The following is a 21313-nucleotide window of genomic DNA, read 5'->3' on the forward strand; positions in this document are numbered from 1 at the left end:
AGTTCAGGAATGGCCAACAGTTTTTGCCCCCAGGCCAGATTAGAAAAAAAACTTTTTTCACTAGCCAGACAAAACATTACAATTAAAAAATGTTAAATACAAAAATGATTCATTTAAGTAAACAAAATTTTATTATGTAATTTGTTTATGAATAAATGTAAGTAATTTAGTACAACAAATTAACAAAAAAACTAATGTGACGTGTTAAGGTGCTTTGCATCGCCTATTATTTTTTTAATATTAGGCTCTATACTTGTAGTAGCTATTCTTTTTTTTTTTTTTTCTGAAGCTGGAAACGGGGAGAGACAGACAGACTCCCGCATGCGCCCGACCGGGATCCACCCGGCACGCCCACCAGGGGCGATGCTCTGCCCACCAGGGGGTGATGCTCTGCCCCTCCGGGGCGTCGCTCTGCCGCGACCAGAGCCACTCCAGCGCCTGGGGCAGAGGCCAAGGAGCCATCCCCAGCGCCCGGGCCATCTTTGTTCCAATGGAGCCTTGGCTGCGGGAGGGGAAGAGAGAGACAGAGAGGAAGGAGGGGGTGGGGTTGGAGAAGCAAATGGGCGCTTCTCCTATGTGCCCTGGCCAGGAATCAAACCCGGGTCCCCTGCACGCCAGGCCGACGCTCTACAGCTGAGCCAACCGGCCAGGGCCATAGTAGCTATTCTTAACACAGCCTCCAAATGTAAATCATTCAATCTTGAGCTTGTACTTTTATTTAGATTCATCAAATAAAAAGTTTGTTCACAAATGTAAGATGAGCTGAAGATTACTGAAGATATCGTAGTTTATGTATGATTTAAAAGTACCACTTATTTCATTTCCACAGTGCGTCGTGTGGAGAATATTAAAAATTCAATCGCGGGCCACATAAACTCATTACGCGGGCCAGATTTCCGCGGGCTGTATGTTAGCCATGCCTGCTCTAGTTTCATATGCCTTCATTTTCCTAGTCACTCATATCCCAAGTACAGTAGTCACCCCTTATCTGCAGTTTTGCTTTCCATGGTTCAATTACATTTAGTCAACCCTAGTCTGAAAATATTAAATGGAAAATTCCAAAAAAAAACCCCAATTTATAAGTTCTAAATTGCGTATCCTTCTAAGTATGTGATGAAATATGCCATCCCACTCCACCCTGCCTGGGACATGAATCATTCCTTTGTCCAGTGTATTCACAGTGGACATACAGTACACAATAAGGTATTTTGAGAGAGATTACATTCACATAACTTTTATTATAGTATATTGTTATAATTGTTCTATTTTATTATTAGTTATTGTTAATCCCTCTGATTTATAAGTTAAAAGTTTATACTACATATGTATATATAGGAAATAACACAGGCTATGTAAGTTAGTCTTCTCTGTGGTTTCAGTCATCCACTGGGGTTCTGGAACGTATCCCCCATGGATAAGGGGGGACTACTGCAAACAAAACTGCAAACACTACACAAGAAAGCAGCAGGCTACTTCCTGATTCCATGCTTCAGCACATCATGAACCTCCTACTTAGAAAGCATTAACTCACCTGCACCTGGCTGACTCTTCCTTTACACTGAATCCAGTGTAACCTCCTATGGACAGAGTATTATACTCAAATTCAGACATGTCAGTGTCTCTCTACTGTGTCCCCACTACCACAGCAGTTACATCGCATTCATCTCTTTGTATCTCAATGACTGAGACAAAGCTTGCATGAGATAAATGAATGTAAGGCTAAAGTAAAGAAAAGGCTAGGGTAGGCTTCCAAAAGAAGTTCAAGGCAGAGACAACTGCTGAACACTGGGGAGACAGGAGGGAGGATTCCCTGCTCAGAAAGCAGACACAGTAACCATACTCCAGATACTAGGCAAATCTGACAACCCTGCCACTCTGGGCTTTGCTGGCCCTAGAGATACATGTCCCAAATATGGTACCAAATCCCAAAAGTAATCAGTGCACAGGAGAGTCCCTTTTAGAGACCCAAAGTTATTTACAGACCTGCCTAAACTGGGTCTCAAAGGCAAGTCTTTCCTCTATTCCTGATAGTCATAGCTATATATTTTAGGGGGGCGGTCTCAGGAAGAGACCTGGGGCTACAAGCCTGGCTACAGTTCTTAAGAACTAAATGCCCTGGCCTGACCTGTGGTGGCGCAGTGGATAAAGCGTCGACCTGGAAATGCTGAGGTCGCCGGTTCGAAACCCTGGGCTTGCCTGGTCAAGGCACATATGGGACTTGATGCTTCCTGCTCCTCCCCCCTTCTCTCTCTCCTCTCTCTCTCTTCCCCTCTCTCTCTCCTTTCTAAAATGAAAAAACAAACAAACAAACAAAAAAACAAAACTAAATGCCCTAAGCAAAAAATCTAAATAATTAAAGAACCAAATGATCTCAGGAATTAGCATGCTAAAGAGAAAATAACACGTGACCTAGTATCAAAGTGAATTCAAGTTGTCTCAGTACCACCATGTTGCTGAATAAAGCTGTGAAGTCAAATAAAGCATGGTGTTTCTACCGTTCCCTCAAGGACTCTGGTAATGGAGGGATTTAAGCAAATTAATGAAACTCCAGTTTGTCCTACTAGAACTGGACCAGGTAAGGGCTACTATCTTGAATCTCCTTTTCCTGAGAGAATAGAGAAAAACTCTATTGATTGACAATCAGGTATAATAATTAAAGAGCACTTCAGCAGTTTCTGTTATAAATGTGATTCCTGTCTCAAACTGCACTGCTAGCAAATGATGGTCCACGTCTTGATGATCCATGGCAAGCAGCCGCCTGGATCACTATGCAGAGGCCAAATGAATTCTGAAGGGCTGTAATGGTTGGCTACCTCCCAGAGGAGGAGCCAGGCCGTAGCCACAGTGAAAGAAGCCTGCCAGCCCCCTCTAGTGGTTGGTTGTAGAAAAACACTGCGTGTAGCTTTTGCTTCTGAATAACCTATGTACAGTAGTACTTATTAATCTGCTCCAGAATTAACCATTCAATTAAAAGTAGACATGTAAAGAAAAAAAACTTTTTTTATTAATAGAAGAAAAAAAAAAGTAGACATGAAATTGTTAATGATTTTGCTTACCTTGGTTTAATCAATTCAAATAGCAACTATAGCCAAGAAATTAAGAGAACGCTGAAACTCAGAAGGGCAACAGTGGAAGAATTAATGGTCAAGATGGCAGAGTAGATGAAACACTGTACTTGCCTCTTTCCATGACCACTTCAAAATTACAACTAAACTACAGAACAACCATCATCAAGAACCACCCAAAGTCTAGCTCAGTGGTCAGCAAACTCATTAGTCAACAGAGCCAAATATCAACAGTACAACGATTGACATTTCTTTTTGAGCCAAATTTTTTAAACTTAAACTATATAGGTAGGTACATTCCTTATCGAGGTAGCGCCCGCACATGGTATTTTGTGGAAGAGCCACACTTAAGGGGCCAAAGAGCCGCATGTGGCTTGCGAGCCGCAGTTTGCCAACCAGAGGTCTAGCTGACCAGAAGTCCTACATCTAAGAATATAAAAAAGCCACATAAAGACGGGTAAGAGAAGCAGAGACATGGAACAAGTTGGTCCCACACCCACCTGTGACAGTTAAAACTGGGAGGGATATCTCACTGTGGAGGTCCCCCCTGAAGAGTGAGGAGTCCCAGCCCCACACCAGGACGGCCCACCAGCCCAGGGTTCCAGTGCCAGGAAGAATAACTTCTGGCTATGCAAACCAGTGGGGATTATGGCTGAGCTAGAGGCTGCTGGAGTCCCAGGTGTTCCTCTTAAATAGCCCGCAGGGACTGGCTCTAGAAACACAGGGAGAGGAAATGAATCATCTTCCTTTAAGGAGAGGGCTGGAGGGGCCGCTTTCTCCCAGACAGAAGTGCTGGCAGAAGCCATTGTTCCTTTGCTGAGCCCACAAGCTTAGGTAGTGACATATCTGAGTCTCCATCAACCTGGCTATCATTTTTCACCCTGTCCTGGTGATTCCCTGAGGCCCCGCCTCACCCAAATGTGGGCCAACCCAAGCCACTTCAGTGATTTTTCCTTACAAACAGCCTGTCTTGACTCATGCCCCAGATTTTCCTAAAAATCTCTCAAAGATTCACAAACCCCAAACACGCAGCATCTGGCCTCAGTGTGCCCTGTATATCTTGAAAAGCAGCCCCAGGACCAGGAGGAAAAGTCCCACACTAAGCAGCAGCAGCCATTCCCTGTTTGCAGCTTAGCCTCTCCTGGGCAACTCTAAGCCCAGGAGAAGCAGCAACCATCTGCAGATCACTGTAGCTTATACCAGGTGACTCCGGGAAAGGTACAGGCAGCAGCTTACCTTGGCCTGCACCTCTCAAGAGGCCCCAGAACCAAGACACCTGGTGGCCAGTTTCAGACCACATCAGAGCACCACCCAACCACTTCCACAAACAGCATACTCAGGGAAACACAGAAGGCACCAAAGCCCCACTAAAGCGAATCCTGCTACACAGAAGCGAGACTCCACAGAATAGCTGTCTACTATAGTCACAACCAAATTAATTGGTCTGAGAATCAAACCCTGCAAACAGTAATCAAGACTCAGGGAGACTGTGCCACTGGGCCCCACAGGACACCTACAACATAAGGCCACGCTACCAAGACAGGGAGACATAACAGATCTTACCTCATACATAGAAACAAACACAGGGTTGCATCTCAGCCTTTTGGCTAAGACCAAGTGTAGAAACAAACACAGGTAGGCAACCAAAATGGAGACAAAAAATCATGCCCCAAATGAAAGAATAGGAGAAAACTCCATTAAAAGAAAAAGTAAACAAACACAACTAATGAGATGAAGGCAAGCAATCCACCTGATACAGAGTTCAAAACAATAAGAGTTCAAACATAAGGATGATCAAGGAATTTCAACAGCATAAAAAAAAGGTCATAGAAACCTTAAAAAGGAACCAGTCAGAAATGAAGAGTACAACTGAAATACAGAATACATACATTATAAGCCTGACCTCTGGTGGCACAGTGGATAGTGTTGACCTGGAATGCTGGGGTTGCCAGTTCAACACCCTGGGCTTGCCCAGTCAAGGCACATGTGAGAGGTGGCTGTGAGCTGATTCTTCCTGATTCCTTATCCGCTCCGCCTTTCTCTCTCTCCTCTCTCTAAAATCAATCAGTAAATAATAAAAATAATTTTTAAAAAAAGGACAGTTTAAGGGGCTCCTGGGACAACATCAAGAGTATTAACATTCACATTATAGGGGTACCAGAAGGAGAGGAGAGCAAGGAACTGAAAACCTATTTGAAGTACTAATATCAGAAAACTTCCCTAACCTGGTAAAGGAAATAGACATACAAGCCCAGGAGGTAAAGAGAATCCCAAACAAGATGAACCCAAAGAGGCCCATTCCAAGACACATCATAATTAAAATACCAAATACTAAAGACAGAGAGAATCTTAAAAGCAGCAAGAGAAAAGCAGTTAGTTACCGACAAGGGGCTCATTGTCAGATGATATCTCAACAGAAACTTTACAGGCTAGAAGGGACTGGCATGAAATATTGAAAGTGATGAGGAAGATGTGAAGGCTCAGCACGGGGGCTGTATGTTAGATGTGCCTGGCCAGGAGAGATCTAATTTGGACTTTGCATGAGATCCTGTTGGGAAGAAACTGGCATTAAGTTATCTCCTTTGGTGATAAACAAGCCTTCTTCTCTTACTGTCTCACAGTACCCAGAGCTTAGGAGTCACCTCCAGCATTTCCTGCCTGTCAATCAGTGATGACAAAGGTCCTGGAGCAGCCGTGCTTTTCAACCCTCTGCTTAACTGCTGGGAAAGAACCAAGTGTTGGAGAAGCAGAAGTCCCCAAGGTCCAAGAAGAGAGAAACCTAGCGGTATGTTGACAATCTTCCCCTCCATCTCTGAGGTATTCTTCACTCTCTGTGAGCAGATTCTTCTTTTTTTTGGTCTCCACCATAAGACTTATTAATCAGGAAGTAACTGAATTTTACCAGTTTGTAAAGACATTTTAGAGCTATAAATGTGCAAGCAGTCACAGATGATGACTAGGCTGGCCAACTCATCAGTTTGCCTTGGACTTGCCTCATTTTAGCATCCTGTATGGTTAGTCCCCACTCCTCCCACGAAAACCTGGATAGTTGGTCACCCTACTGACTGCTTTGGATGGATGGAGGGGCTGCAGCGAGATGCTTGTTTTAGGAAGGAACCTTATTAGGATTCAACAGCCCATCCTTTGGTCACAGGGAGCAGTCAGGTCTCAGCCAAAAAATCACCCATTTCACTTTGAAATGAAACAGTTGATTCAGTGGTGGTGTACGAACTGTAAACTATAGTATTTTTTTTTTAATTTTTCTGAAGTGAGAAGCAGGGAGGCAGACAGACAGACTCCCGCATGCGCTCGACCAGGATCCACCAGGCATGCCCACCAGAGGGCGATGCTCTGCCCATCTGGGGCATTGCTTTGTTGCAACCGGAGCCATTCTAGCACCTGAGGCAGAGGCCATGGAGCCGTTCTCAGCACCCAGGGCCAACTCTGCTCCCATGGAGCCTTGGCTGTGGGAGGGGAAGAGAGAGACAGAGAGGAAGGAGAGGGGGAAGGGTGGAGAAGCAGATGGGTGCTTCTCCTGTGTGCCCTGGCTGGGAATCGAACCCGGGACTTCCACACGCCAGGCCGATGCTCTACCACTGAGCCAAGCGGCCAGGGCCCTTTAGTATTTTTGACCCCAGGGATTTTACTGTCTACTTGGGGAGGCCAAACCAACAAACCTGAAAAATTAGAGAACCACATAAGTATTTAAAACTTGTAATAAGTGCATCTGAAGTATAGACAAAAGGAAAACAGAAGTGTAATCTACTGAATTGAAACATCTCCTGACTTTTCTGGAGCATCTACTTTATGCAAAATAATGTGCTTGAAGTTCAGCATGCTTAAAAAGAAATAACAAAGTTTTTACACTCAAGGAGTTTAATCTTGGAAATATGAGAGAAACTAACCTTTGTAGAGACCCTGCTGCAGGCTAAGCATTTTTCAAAAATTTCCTGGTCTCTGTGCGCCCTTTCCAATCAGTTACACTCAATCTTCTTTGATCAAGTTGTATTTTATTCTTTTTATACCATGTAGTATATTTTCATTATCAGGAATGCTCAAGGAAACAGGCTGTTTCATTCATGTGGTTTTATTAAATTCTTATAACAATGACAACAACAAAATGATGAAAAGCAAAGCCCTACAACAAAGATTACTCTACCCAGCAAAGCTATTATTTAGAATTGAAAGAGAGACAAAGAGCTTCCCAAACAAGAAAAAGCTAAAGGAGTTCATTACCACCAACCCAGTATTACATGAAATGTTAAAGGAACTTCTAGAACAGAAAGAAAAAAAAATATGAATAATGAAATGGCAATAACTATGTACCTATCAAAAATTACTTTGGCCCTGGCCTGTTGGCTCAGTGGTAGAGCGTCGGCCTGGCGTGCAGAGGTCCTGGGTTCGATTCCCGGCCAGGGCACACAGGAGAGGCGCCCATCTGCCTCTCCACCCCTCCCCCTCTCCTTCCTCTCTGTCTCTCTCCTCCCCTCCCGCAGCCGAGGCTCCATTGGAGCAAAGATGGCCGGGGCGCTGGGGATGGCTCCTTGGCCTCTGCCCCAGGCGCTAGAGTGGCTCTGGTCGCGGCAGAGCGATGCCCCAGAGGGGCAGAGCATCGCCCCCTGGTGGGCAGAGCATCGCCCCCTGGTGGGCGTGCCGGGTGGATCCCGGTCAGGCGCATGCGGGAGTCTGTCTGTCTGTCTCTCCCCGTTTCCAGCTTCAGAAAAATGCAAAAAAAAAAAAAAAAAAATTACTTTAAATGTAAAGGGATTAAATGCTTAATAAAAAGACATATGATGACCGAATAGATAACAAAACAAGACTTTATGCTATCTACAAAAACTTCAGATTGAAAGACATAGACTGAAAGTAAAGGGATAGAAAAAATATTTCATAAAAATGGAACAACAGCCTGACCAGGCGGTGGCGCAGTGAATAGAGCGTCGGACTGGGATGCAGAGGACCCAGGTTCGAGACCCCGAGCTTGCCAGCTTGAGCGCAGGCTCATCTGGTTTGAGCAAAAGCTCACCACCTTGAACCCAAGATCGCTGGCTCCAGCAAAGGGTTACTCGGTCTGCTGAAGGCCCGTGGTCAAGGCACATATGAGAAAGCAATCAATGAACAACTAAGGTGTTGCAACGCTCAATGAAAAACTAATGATTGATGTTTCTCATCTCTCTCCGTTCCTGTCTGTCTGTCCCTGTCTATCCCTCTCTCTCTCTCTCTGTCTCTGTAAAAATTAAAAAAAAAAAAAAGGAAACAACAAACAAAAAAGCCAAGGCAGCAATACATATAACAGACAAAATAAGACTTTAAAACAAAGGCTATAACAAGAGACAAAGAAGGACCTAGAAATTCCACTGCTGGGTATTTATCCAAAGAAACCCAAAACACTATTTCAAAAAAAATATATGTATGCAGATTTTCAGTGCAGTATTATTTACAATAGTCAAGATATGAAAGCAACTTAAGTGTCCATCAACAGATGAACAGATAAAGAAGTGGTACATATAGAAAACAGAATATGACTCAGCTGTAAGAAAGAATGAAATCTTTGCACCTGCAACATGGATGAACCTATAGGGTACTGTGCTGAGTGAAATATGTCAGACAGAAAAAACAAATGCCATTTGATTTTACTTGTTCATGGAATCTTAAAAAAAAAAAAGAAAATAAAACAGAAACAAACTTAAATACAGAGAACTTTTTGAGGGTTGCCAGATATGAAGGGGGTTAGAGGGTTGAGTGAAAAGGGGGATGAGATTAAGAAGTACAAATCAGTAGTTACAGAACAGTTACGGGCATTTAAAGTATAGCATAGGGAATATAGTCAATATTTTTTTTCAGTGAGAGAAACAAGAAGAGAGTGAGATGAGAAGCATCATCAGCTTGTGCTTACACCTCTTTAGTTGTTCACTGATTACTTTTCATATGTGCTTGACCGAGGGGCTCCAGCTAAGCCAGAGACCCCTTGCTCAAGCCAGTGACCTTGGGTTTCAAGCCAGTAACCTTTAGGCTTCAAGCCAGCAATCATGCAATCATGTCTATGGTCTCACGTTCAAGCCAGTGACTCCGTGCTCAAGCTGGTGAGCCCGTGCTCAAACCAGTGATCTTGGGTTTCAACCTGGGACCTCAGCATCCCAGATCAAAGCTCTAACCACCGAGCTACCACTGGCCAGGCTAGTCAATAATATTGTAATAATTATGCATAGGGTCAGATGGGTACTATATTTATCGGGGTGATCAGTTCATGTTATATATACATATAAATATCTAATCCAGGGGTCCCCAAACTACGGCCCGCGGGCCACATGTAGCCCCCTGAGGCCATTTATCTGGCCCCCGCCACACTTCTGGAAGGGGCACCTCTTTCATAGGTGGTCAGTGGAGGAGCATAGTTCCCACTGAAATACTGGTCAGTTTGTTGATTTAAATTTACTTGTTTGTTATTTTAAATACTGTATTTCTTCCCGTTTTGTTTTTTTACTTTAAAATAAGATATGTGCAGTGTGCATAGGGATTTGTTCATAGTTTTTTTTGTAGTCCGGCCCTCCAATGGTCTGAGGGACGGTGAACTGGCCCCCTGTGTAAAAAGTTTGGGGACCCCTGATCTAATCACTATGTTGTACACCTGAAACTGATATAACCTTGTCTTTCAACTGTAATTGAGAAAAAAAAGAATTAGGCCCTGGCCGGTTGGCTCAGCGGTAGAGCGTCGGCCTGGCGTGTGGGGGACCAGGGTTCGTTTCCCGGCCAGGGCACATGGGAGAAGCGCCCACTTGCTTCTCCACCCCCACCCCCTCCTTCCTCTCTGTCTCTCTCTTCCCCTCCCGCAGCCAAGGCTCCATTGGAGCAAGGATGGCCCGGGCGCTGGGGATGGCTCCTTGGCCTCTGCCCCAGGCGCTAGAGTGGCTCTGGTCGTGGCAGAGCGACGCCCCGGAGGGGCAGAGCATCGCCCCCTGGTGGGCAGAGCATCGCCCCTGGTGGGCGTGCCGAGTGGATCCCGGTCGGGCGCATGCGGGAGTCTGTCTGACTGTCTCTCCCCGTTTCCAGCTTCAGAAAAATCCAAAAAAAAAAAAAGAATTAGAATAGACCACCAAGAGCAAAGATATGTCATTAGAAACCAAGGCTAAGATCATCCACACCCTTGTATTCCCAATTATTATGTATGATAGGACAGTTGGACAGTGAAGACGGCTAATAGGAAAATAATTGATTCATTAGAAATACAGTGTTGGAAGAGTGCTACGAATACCCTGGACCAGCAGAAAGACGAGTGGGTCCTACAACAAATTGAGCCTGAAACATCACTAAAGGCAAAAATGACAAAACTGAAGTTATCCTATTTCTGGCCCATCATAAAAATGCAGGGTTCTTTAGAAAAGACAGCAATACTTAAGAAAACTCAGTGGAAGGGAAACTTCTTCATGAGTGGCAAATGTGTTCCTAGGTGGCTCAGATGGTGGTTCCTTAATATTTACCCAAAAGAGTAAAAAACTTATGTTGACAAAAGATATGCACAAAATTATTAATAGTAGCTTTTTTTTTTATAACCGCCAAAATGTGGGAGTAACTATGTTGTCTTTCAGTAGGTAATGGATAAACAAACTATGGCATATTCAGACAATGGAATACTATGCAGCACAAAATGGAAGTGAGCTATGAAACCACAAAAAGACATGGAGGAACTTTAAATGCATATTACTAAGTGAAAGAAGCCAATGTGAAAAGACTATATATTGGATGATTCCAACTATATATTCTGAAAAAAGGCAGAACTAAGGAGACAATAAAAACACCAGTGGTGGCCCTGGCCAGTTGGCTCAGCGGTAGAGCGTTGGCCCGGCGTGTGGAAGTCCCAGGTTCAACTCCCGGCCAGGGCACACAGGAGAAGCGCCCATCTGCTTCTCCACCCTTCCCTCTTTCCTTTCCTTTCTCTCTCTCTCTGTTCCTCTCCTGCAGCCAAGTTGGCCTGGGCACTGAGGATGGCTCGATGGCCTCAGCCTCAGACGCTAGAATGGCTCTAGTTGAAGCGGAGCAACAGCCCAAATGGGCAGAGCATAGCCCCCTGGTGGACATGCTGGGTGGATCCTGGTCAGGCACATGCGGGAGTCTGTCTGCCGTCCCCAACTTCTCACTTAAAAGAAAAACGTGAAAAAAAAAACCCCAAAAACACTAGTGGTTGCCAAGGGTTGTGGGTGGTAAGGGAGGAATAAATAGGTGGAGCACAGAGGATTACTAAATCAATGAAAATACTCTGTATCATAGTATAACAATGGGTATGTGACATTATACATTTGTCCAAATCCACAGAATGTAAAACACCAACAGTGAACCTATAAACTATGGACTTTGGGTGATAACAATGTGTCAGTGTAGGTTCACTGATTTGTGAACACTCTTGAGAGAGATGTTGATAATGGGAGAGGCTATACATGAGTGGGACATGGCATATAGAAAATTTCTGTATCTTCCCCTTAATTTTACTATGAACCTAAAATTGATCTAAAAACATAGTTATAAAAAAAGAAAAGAGAGAGAGAGAGAGAGATGATTCTGGGGAAGTAGTAGAGTAGGAAGTACCAAGAGTCAGTCTCCCCATCTAGACAAAAGCTGCACTTGGCAGAATCTGATGTTAACTATTTGGAAACCCTGGGGTTCACTTAAGATTTGCAACTTCAAGGGAATGCTTGGAAGATGAATTGTAGTTAACTTCCTTCGATTTTAGATCTTTGCGCAGTAGCAGCTTCTAATTCCAGTGGCAGGCAGCTGTGCACATGTTCCTAGAGCAGCTTATACACAGCTTGTGAAGCCAGACAAGGCAAAAAGGACCCTGTCCTCCACATACCAAAGATCTGTGCTCTAGTAAAGGATCATTGCTTCTGATCAGAGAGGTGCATGCAAGCAAAGGGGCTACAGCCTTTGATGCTCTACCTCCCCCTATGGCTACAAGCCCACCCCCCACCTCCAGCTGAAGTGACTTCTTGATTTAAAGGGCCAGTTTCATTTTTTCCCTACCATTCTTTTTCCTCTTTTTCCATAAACTTCAGACACTGTAGAAGAGATTGTTTAAAAAATAAACAAATAAACAAACATCCACATAAATGGGAAAAATTAGAAAATGCCTGTGCATACTTAGGGAAAGGGGCAGGCTCAGAAAAGACCTGAGATCTTGAGTTTGTATCTCAGGCAGTTCCTTGGCACAGAATTAGTCTACAATAAAAAAAAATTTTTTTTAAAGCAAATAATAAATGGCTATATTATTGGATCAAATGTCCTGTTTTCAATAGAAAATAATCGCAATATATATGAAAAAGTAGAAAGGTATGTCCCATTCAAAGAAAAAAGATAAATCAACAGACAGTGTCCCTGAAAAAGACCTGATGGCAGACCTACTAGACAATGGCTTTGAAACAATAATTTTAAAGATGCTCAAAGAGCTAAAGAAATATTTAGATAAAACCAAGAAAATAAAGTATGAAGAAATAAAAATACAATGGTACCTTGAGATACGAATTTAATTCGTTCTGTAACCAAGCTCGTAAGTCAGTCAACTTGTATATCAAACTGCCGATAATGGACCCGTGCGCCAACTCGCCAACTAGTAGCAGCTTCCTGAATCACAATTCGTATCTCGGAATTTTGCTCTGATCTCAAACAAAAAAACAGACTGAGTCGCAGCTCATATCTTAAAAAAAATTCATGTTGGTCGGTTCGTATCTCAAGGTACCACTGTATCAATAAAGCCCAGGCCAGACAGCTTGGCTGGTTAGAGCATCATCCTGACACACAGAGGATGCTGGTTCAATCTCCAGTCAGGGCACATACAGAAACATATTTCTGTCTCTCTCTCCCCCTCTCTCTAAAATCAAAATATATATATATATATGAATGTGAGTATACACAAAGAAAATATCAATAAGGATACAGGAGCAAAAAAGAAACTAAAACAATTCTGGAGCTGAAAATTACAGTAACTGAAATGAAAAACTCACTAGAGGAGACTCGAAGGCAGATGTGAGCAGGCAGAAGAATGAATCAGCAAACTTAAGATAGAACAATGGAAATTACTGAATCTGAGGAACAGAAAAAAAAAAAGACTGAGGTAAAAAGAACCTACGGCCCTGGCCGGTTGGCTCAGTGGTAGAGCGTCAGCCTGGCGTGCAGGAGTCCCGGGTTCGATTCCCAGCCAGGGCACACAGGAGAAGTGCCCATCTGCTTCTCCACCCCTCCCCCTCTCCTTCTCTCTCTCTCTTCCCCTCCCGCAGCCAAGGCTCCATTGGAGCAAAGTTGGCCCGGGCACTGGGGATGGCTCTGTGGCCTCTGCCTCAGGCTCTAGAATGGCTCTGGTTGCAACAGAGCAACGCCCCCTGGTGGGCGTGCCGGGTGGATCCCGGTCGGGCACATGCAGGAGTCTGTCTGACTGCCTCCCCATTTCCAACTTCAGAAAGAAAAAAATACAAAAAAAAAAAAAAAGAATCTAAGGGATCTGTGGAACACTATGCAGCGGACCAAAATGTGTATTTTGGAAGTCCCTGAAGGAAAAGAGTAGGTGAAAGGGCCAGAGAATATTTTAACACATAATGGCTGAAAACTTCCCAAATTTGATGAAATACATGAATATAAACATCCAAGCAGCTCAATAAATTACAAGATGAACTCAGACACAGAGACACATTATAATCAAACTTTTGAAAGACAAAGAGAAAATCTTAAAAGCAGCAAGAAAGAACTTGTCATACACAAAGGGTCCTCATTAAGATCACCAGCAGATTTGTAATCAGAAACTTTGGAGGCCAGAAAGCAGTCCGATTAGAGGTATCCTCCACTTTCTGAAAGTTCATGTTGGCCTGACCTGTGGTGGCGCAGTGGATAAAGCGTCAACCTGGAAATACTGAGGTTGCCGGTTCGAAACCCTGGGCTTGCCTGGTCAAGGCACATATGGGAGTTGATGCTTCCAGCTCCTCCCCCCTTCTCTTTCTCCTCTCTCTCTCTCTCTCTCTCTCTCTCTCTCTCTCTCTCTCTCTGCCTCCCTCTCTCTCCTCTCTAAAGTGAATGAATAAATAAAAATAAAAAAAAAAATTTTTAAGAAAAAAAAAAAAAAAAAAAGTTCATGTTACAACACTTTGCTTTTATGAAAGACCTACATTAGTACTGTTTTTGCTAAACAAAAGAAATCCAAAGAGTTTTTACCTTTAATAAGAAAGTGGTACTGTAAGTCTTTCATTAATGTGAAGTAGCATAAAAGCTAGTATTGTTATATGAACTTTCAGAAAGTGAGGGATACTCATCACTTTATACCATTTCAACTTACAGAATGGTGGCACAGAAATGCTTTTCTTTCAGATAAAGAGTGAAATCTGTATATTCAAAGTTTTAAAACAAAAAACTCTCAAGCAAGAATCATATCCAACAAAACTGCCCTTTAAAAATGAGGTATTAAGACATTCCCAGATAAACAAAAGCTGAGGGAGTTTATCACTAGAATTGCCCTAGAAGAAATACTCAACAGAATCCTGTATTGTAAATGAAAGCCTACTAGACAGGAACTCAAAGCTATAGGAAAAATTAAATATCTTTATTTAAACACACAGGCAATTATAAAAGCTAGTACTGTAATAGTGATTCGTAACTCTACTTTTTGCTTTCTACATAACTTAATATAACGTAAAAAATTACTAGTTTATGTTTTGGGACACACATGTTTAAAGATGTAATTTTGTTTTATTAACAACTGAAAGGGATGAAAATAAAGCTATAAAGAAGCAGAGTTTTTACATGTTATTGAAGTTTAACAAGTATAAATTCAAATTGAGTATTATAACTTTAGGATGTTAAACCAGGGACTGGAGGGAGGAAAGAATGGAGAGTTTTTCTTTAATGGGTATAGTGTTTCAGTTTTGCAAGATGAAGATGGATGTTTGTATAATATTATGTATTTAGTACCACTGAACTATACATTTAAAAATGGTCAGGATGGCTAATCTTATGTTACACATACTTTACCACAATAAAAAAAAATTTTGGAAAAAAAAAAACTGATCCACTTTCTCATGCTATTTCTTAAACTATGTCACTGAATGTGTGTAGCATCACAAAAGGCAAAGGAAATAGAAAATTATATAGCATGCAAATATTAACTCAAGAGAATACCTTAAAATAAGTTTAATGAAATCTAAATAAAATAGCACATCAAAAGTACTTTATTGTACCACCTAAAACCATCTTATACACCAAAACATTACCTGTATTACTTGGAAAACACAAGGGTTTCAACGATTTCTAAAGGCAACATTCTCAAGACTCTCACCTCTTGAAAAAAAATCTAGCAAAGGAGCCTGACCTGCAGTGGCACAGTAGGTAAAAGCGTCGACCTGGAACGCTAAGGTCAACAGTTCGAAACCCCAGCTTGCCTGATCAAGGCACATATGGGAGTTGATGCTTTCTGCTCCTCCCCCCCTTTTCTCTCTCTGTCTCTTTCTCTCTCTCTCTCTCTCTGTCCCTCCTCTCTAAAATGAATAAATAAAATCTAAAAAAAAAAAAAAAAAAAAAACTAGCAAAGGACTCATTCAGGTAGAATGCCTGCTCTGATTTGATACTTTCAGCCACCACAGAAGGGTGGGGAGTATATATGTAAATAAACAAAATGTGGTATAAACATAAAATAGAATATTATATGCAACCTTCAAAAGGTAGGGAAATGTCCCTGGCCTGTGGTGGCACAGTGGATAGAGTGTCAACCTGGAATGCTGAGGACAGCAGTTCAAATCCCCGGGTTGGCCTGGTCAAGGCACATATAAGAAGCAACCAAGAGTTGATGCTTCTTATTCTTCCTCCCCTTTCCTCTCTCTCTCTCTCTCAAAAATAAATAAAGGGATATGTGACACACGCTACAACATGGATGAACCTTGAAACATAATGCTAAATAAAGTAAGCCAGACACAAAAGTACAAATACTATATGATTCCCTCATATGAGGTGATTAGCCAAATTCATGAGACAGAAAGACTGGGGCTAGAAGGTAAGAAATGAGGAGCCACTGTTTAATCTGTTCTATGGATGGATGGCAATGATGCTTGTACAACATGAATGTGCCTAATGCCTCTGAATTGCACACTTAAAAATGGTTAAAATGGTAAACATATATAAAACAATATTCAGGTATTTTTAAAAAAGACAAATACTGTATGACTCCACTTGTGGGAGATATCTAGAGTAGTCCAACTAATAGAAACAGAAAATAGAAAAATGGTTGTCAGTGGCTGGGATGAAGGAGAAATGGAGAGTTGTTTAATTGGTATAAAGTTTTAGTTCTGCAAGATTAAAAAGTTCTGCATATTGGTTGCACAACAATGTAAATATATTCAACACACCAATAAAGTGCATACTTAAAAATATTAAGATGATAATTTTTTTTTTTGTATTTTTCTGAAGTTGCAAACGGGGAGGCAGTCAGACAGACTCCCACATGCGCCCGACCAGGATCCACCTGGCACGCCCACCAAGGGTCGATGCTCAGCCCATCTGGGGCGTCACTGTGTTGCAACCAGAGCCATTCTAACGCCTGAGGCAGAGGCCACAGAGCCATCCTCAGCCCCCGGCCAACTTTGCTCCAATGGAGCCTTGGCTGCGGGAGGGGAAGAGAGAGACAGAGAGGAGAGGAGGAGGGGTGGAGAAGCAGATGGGCGCTTCTCCTGTGTGCCCTGGCTGGGAATCGAACCCAGGACTCCTGCACATAAGGCCGACGCTCTACCACTGAGCCAACCGGCCAGGGCCAAGACGATAAATTTTATATTCTGTGCATTTTACAATTAAAAATAAGACAAACTATATACACACACTCACACATTTAAAGATATTTGTCTTCAGAGTTCATTTGGAGAAGAGAGATAAGAGGAAAAGTACACTTAGTTTACTGATAGTGTATCAACTAGGTACCTGAAATAACTCCGAATCGTTTCTCCAAAAGAAAATTATTGATTATCCTGAATGAAATGACAAAAACTTTTGGAATTTATCAGCTCTGGTATTCTAAAAGACTAGCGGTAGGTTTCTTCTCATGTCATATCTTGAGCTAATTGTTAATGTTTTTAATTTCTACAAGCTTACCTTATTCAAGAAAGTCACCAAAAAAAATAACTGGGCATTAAAAAAAAACAGAAAGAATATTATCAAGTCACTTTTGCCCCAAGCAAACACAAAATGTCAAATGACTTAATTGACTGACTTTATAAAAAGCAGTTTAATTTGTGAACCCCATTTTTCAACCAATTTGGTCTGAATGCTGAGAGGAGGTGATGAGTCAGGTCATAAAACTGGGACTCCAAAAAAAACTTTGAGATTTAAAAATCCCACTATGTTCTCATCTACAAAACCATAATACTACTTTAAAGGGGCACACTGAGTGTTTATTAGATAGAATTCAAAACTCAACTAGGCCCTGGCCGGTTGGCTCAGCGGTAGAGCGTTGGCCTGGCGTGCAGGGGACCCGGGTTCGATTCCCGGCCAGGGCACATAGGAGAAGCGCCCATTTGCTTCTCCACCCCCCTCCTTCCTCTCTGTCTCTCTCTTCCCCTCCCGCAGCCAAGGCTCCATTGGAGCAAAGATGGCCTGGGCGCTGGGGATGGCTCCTTGGCCTCTGCCCCAGGCACTAGAGTGACTCTGGTCGCGGCAGAGCGACGCCCCGGAGGGGCAGAGCATCGCCCCCTGGTGGGCAGAGCGTTGCCCCTGGTGGGCGTGCCGGGTGGATCCCGGTCGGGCATTGGTCGGGCGCATGCGGGAGTCTGTCTGACTGTCTCTCCCTGTTTCCAGCTTCAGAAAAATTAAAAAAAAAACAAAAACAAAAAAAAACTCAACTAAATACAAATACACAGTTGCTGAGAGTGGCCTTTGTAAGTTATTTTCACTATATGTCATTCATTCTACTTAAGACAATTTTTACTTACTTGGTCAACTTGTGGCTTTTCATTGCTGTGAGAAATTCCCTGACAATCTCAGGACTCTGGTGCCTGCATGGTGTTTTTGATATGTATTTCAATGTCTACAAAAAATAAAAAGGGGAGAGCAAGTCCAAATGAGTAAAAGGAAAACAATGGCTAAAATTTAGCATTCTAAAATTCTGTTTGAAAAATCTTCTATAAAACAAATGCCTTTAGGGGAAGTCAATCTTCATATAATAGGAATACCAAGCCTGACCAGGCAGTGGCGCAGAGGATAGAGCGTTGGACTGGGATGCAGAGGACCCAGGTTCAAGACTCCGAGGCAGCCAGCTTGAGCGCGGACTCATCTGGTTTGAGCAAAGCTCACCAGCTTGGATCCAAGGTCGCTGGCTTGAGCAAGGGGTTACTTGGTCTACTGAAAACCCATGGTCAAGGCACATATGAGAAAGCAATCAATGAACAACTAAGGTGTTGCAACGAAAAACTGATGATTGATGCTTCTCATCTCTCTCTGTCCTTATCTATCCCTCTCTCTGACTCTTTCTTTTTCCCTGTAAAAAAAATAAAAATTTAAAAATTAAAAAAAATTTTAAAAAAGGAAAAATTTCAATCTGACCATTGCATTGTATTTCAGACCATTTTTGAAATACAGGAAACCCAAAAAGTAAATTAAAAAGCCATGAACCTATATGGATATAACTAATATAGATGAGAAGTAACAATTTTCTTATAGAATTCTAACTATTAAATATTAAAAAAAATGAGGAAAATAAATCACCACTAGCAGTTCCACTATAGTAATAATTACTGCAGGAAAGACCCACCAATGAATGCTAAAATTAATGGGCAAAAGCTTAAGGAGAAATGGGGTATTTGCATAGCTTCAAAGCATCTACCTCAAAATATTTATTAATTATTATGATGGTTTTAGCACACATCAAATTCTCTGATATACCTCCCTTCAAGAGGTGAAGTCTAATCCTCCTCCCCTTGAATACAGCCTGGACTTGGTGACTCCTTTCTAACAATATGGAAATGGAAAAACAGCAACTTTACACAGGAGAAACCAGGCAGAAAACATCTTAACCACGTGATCAAAGTTAACAGGATCAGTAATAAGAAACTGGTATCATGGACCCTGTTTTGCCTATATGGTATTCTTCCCCCAAAGCCATTAAATCCAGTCATGAGCAAATATCAGACAGCAAAATCAAAGGACATTCTATAAGACACCTGGCCAGAACCCTTCAGTCCCTCAGTAGTACCAAAGTCATGGAAGAGAAGGAAAGGTTAAGGACCTGCTACAGATCAGAAAATATAAATACTAAGGAAACATGTTTAATAAATATAATATGGTGTGCTGGACTGAATCCTTGAACAGAAAAAAAAAGGGCATTAGTGGGAAAACTGGGAAATTTCAAATAAAAACTTTAGTTTAATAATATGTGCCAATGTTAATTTCCTAGTTTTAATCATTGTACCATGGTTTTGTAAGATTTATATAGGGAAAACAAGGGGAAAGGTACATGAGAACTCTCACCACTACCTTTAAAACTCTTCTATAAGAGTAAAATCATTTCAAAATTAAAAGGGATTTGTTTTTTAAAGGGAACCCCACATAGACATTATTTGAGAAGACTTTCGAACCTAAAAAATAAACAGTAACCTCAGCATCTAAGTAGTCTCTCAAAAGTGCATATATCAGGTTGGTCTCATACTCCTCCATAATAACAAATACTAATAGATCAATTAATATGCACAGAGCCCTGAAAAATAAAAATTAAACACAAGAACTCCATATTCAGATGAGTTGTCATTCACATGAAGAACACCAGAAATATATTCTCAGGTATAAAAAGTCTCAGAACATTCAGTATCACAGTACCTTCCGTAAGGAGCCATGAATTAAAAGCAAGAACTTAAGGAGTGGAAGTTAGCTTAAACTGATTAGTGTGTAGTTAAAAGTACTTGACAGGTTTAGAGTTTGTTCATAAAACCAATCACTAACGGCCCTGGCTGGTTGGCTCAGTGGTAGAGCATCGGCCTGGCGTGCGGAAGTCCCGGGTTCGATTCCCGGCCAGGGCACATAGGACAAGCGCCCATTTGCTTCTCCACCCCTCCCCCTCTCCTTCCTCTCTGTCTCTCTCTTCCTCTCCCGCAGCTGAGGCTCCATTGGAGCAAAGTTGGCCCCAGCGCTGAGGATGGCTCTGTGGCCTCTGCCTCAGGTGCTAGAGTGGCTCTGGTTGCAACAGAGCGACGCCCTGGATGGGCAGAGCATCTCCCCCTGGTGGGCGTGCCGGGTGGATCCCGGTGGGGCGCATGTGGGAGTCTGTCTGACTGCCTCCTGCCTCCCCATTTCTGGCTTCGGAAAAAAAAATAATAATAAAAAAAAATAATAAAATAAAAAAACAATCACTAACAAATATTTTTTTCTTCTTTGAAAGAGATGAGCTATATAAAGTACAGTAAAAGCATAAGAATGAATGATGGCGTTTTAAATACATGATGAGATGAACAAAACAATGAGGAGAAATGGTGACAGAAGTGCTAAATCCTTTATTTTCCTTAAAAGGGATTATGATCACTTCATTCAAGTTTATTAATATCTTGAAAAGATAAATTAAAAGAATTACAACAAAATCCTCTATAGAGACAAAACCAAAACAGGAAGGAAATTGCAAGAAAACAAATAAAATGACAGACACAAAATCAACCACCACCTATAATAAACATAATGGCTTAAACTTTCTTTTTTAAGGACAAAGCATAAGGCTGAGTGAGAATGCAGCAAAATGTTCACTAGATACCAAGATTATGAATTACTTCTGCTTTCTCCTTTAAGATTTTTTTGGTATGTTCTACGTTTTCTAGAAGTATCACTTTTTGTGTAATAAAGAATTTGACACTGCCTGACCTGTGGTGGCGCAGTGGATAAAAGCACTGCCCTGGAATACTGAGGCTGCCAGTTTGAAACCCTGGGTTTACTTGCTCAAGGCACATATGAGAAGCAACTCCTATGAATTGAAGCTTGCTTCCTGCTTCTCCCTTCCCCCACTTTCTCTCTTTCTCCTCTCTCTAAAATCAATAAATCTTAAGAAACAAAATATTTAGTATCACCCAAAGAAAAGATCACTGGCCTTTGAATTCAGCTCTGGGAGGTAATCTCCAGACCCTTGGAATGTTATAGCTAATAGGAGTATCTTTGTCTTAGGCTTTAGATCATACTGGATAGTCTCACCAATGTGACTTAGGATAGAGGCTTTGGTTCAAACAATTATCACTCAACCTGGAGCCCAAGATGAACTACATGGG

At 42.0% G+C, this 21313-nt stretch overlaps 1 protein-coding gene and 1 non-coding gene across 4 annotated transcripts in view; both read right to left on the minus strand.

Moving 5' to 3' along the window:
• CRCP (CGRP receptor component) overlaps positions 1-21313 on the minus strand; it is a 59598-nt gene that overhangs the window by 16800 nt on the left and 21485 nt on the right. For 2 of the 3 annotated variants that reach the window (XM_066382483.1, XM_066382481.1), the window contains exon 4: positions 18008-18102. The exons of the other annotated variant lie outside the window; for it this stretch is intronic. In XM_066382483.1, coding sequence (XP_066238580.1) covers positions 18008-18030 — 23 coding nt within the window. In that variant the 5' untranslated portion in view covers positions 18031-18102. The remainder of the gene's footprint in view (positions 1-18007; positions 18103-21313) is intronic. 3 annotated transcript variants of the gene reach the window in all.
• TRNAI-UAU (transfer RNA isoleucine (anticodon UAU)) lies at positions 16762-16837 on the minus strand. The gene has a single exon. It is a non-coding gene; the product is annotated as a tRNA-Ile (tRNA).

The sequence above is a fragment of the Saccopteryx leptura genome, chromosome 4 (genome assembly GCF_036850995.1).
Source record: "Saccopteryx leptura isolate mSacLep1 chromosome 4, mSacLep1_pri_phased_curated, whole genome shotgun sequence".
Lineage (NCBI taxonomy): Eukaryota > Metazoa > Chordata > Mammalia > Chiroptera > Emballonuridae > Saccopteryx > Saccopteryx leptura.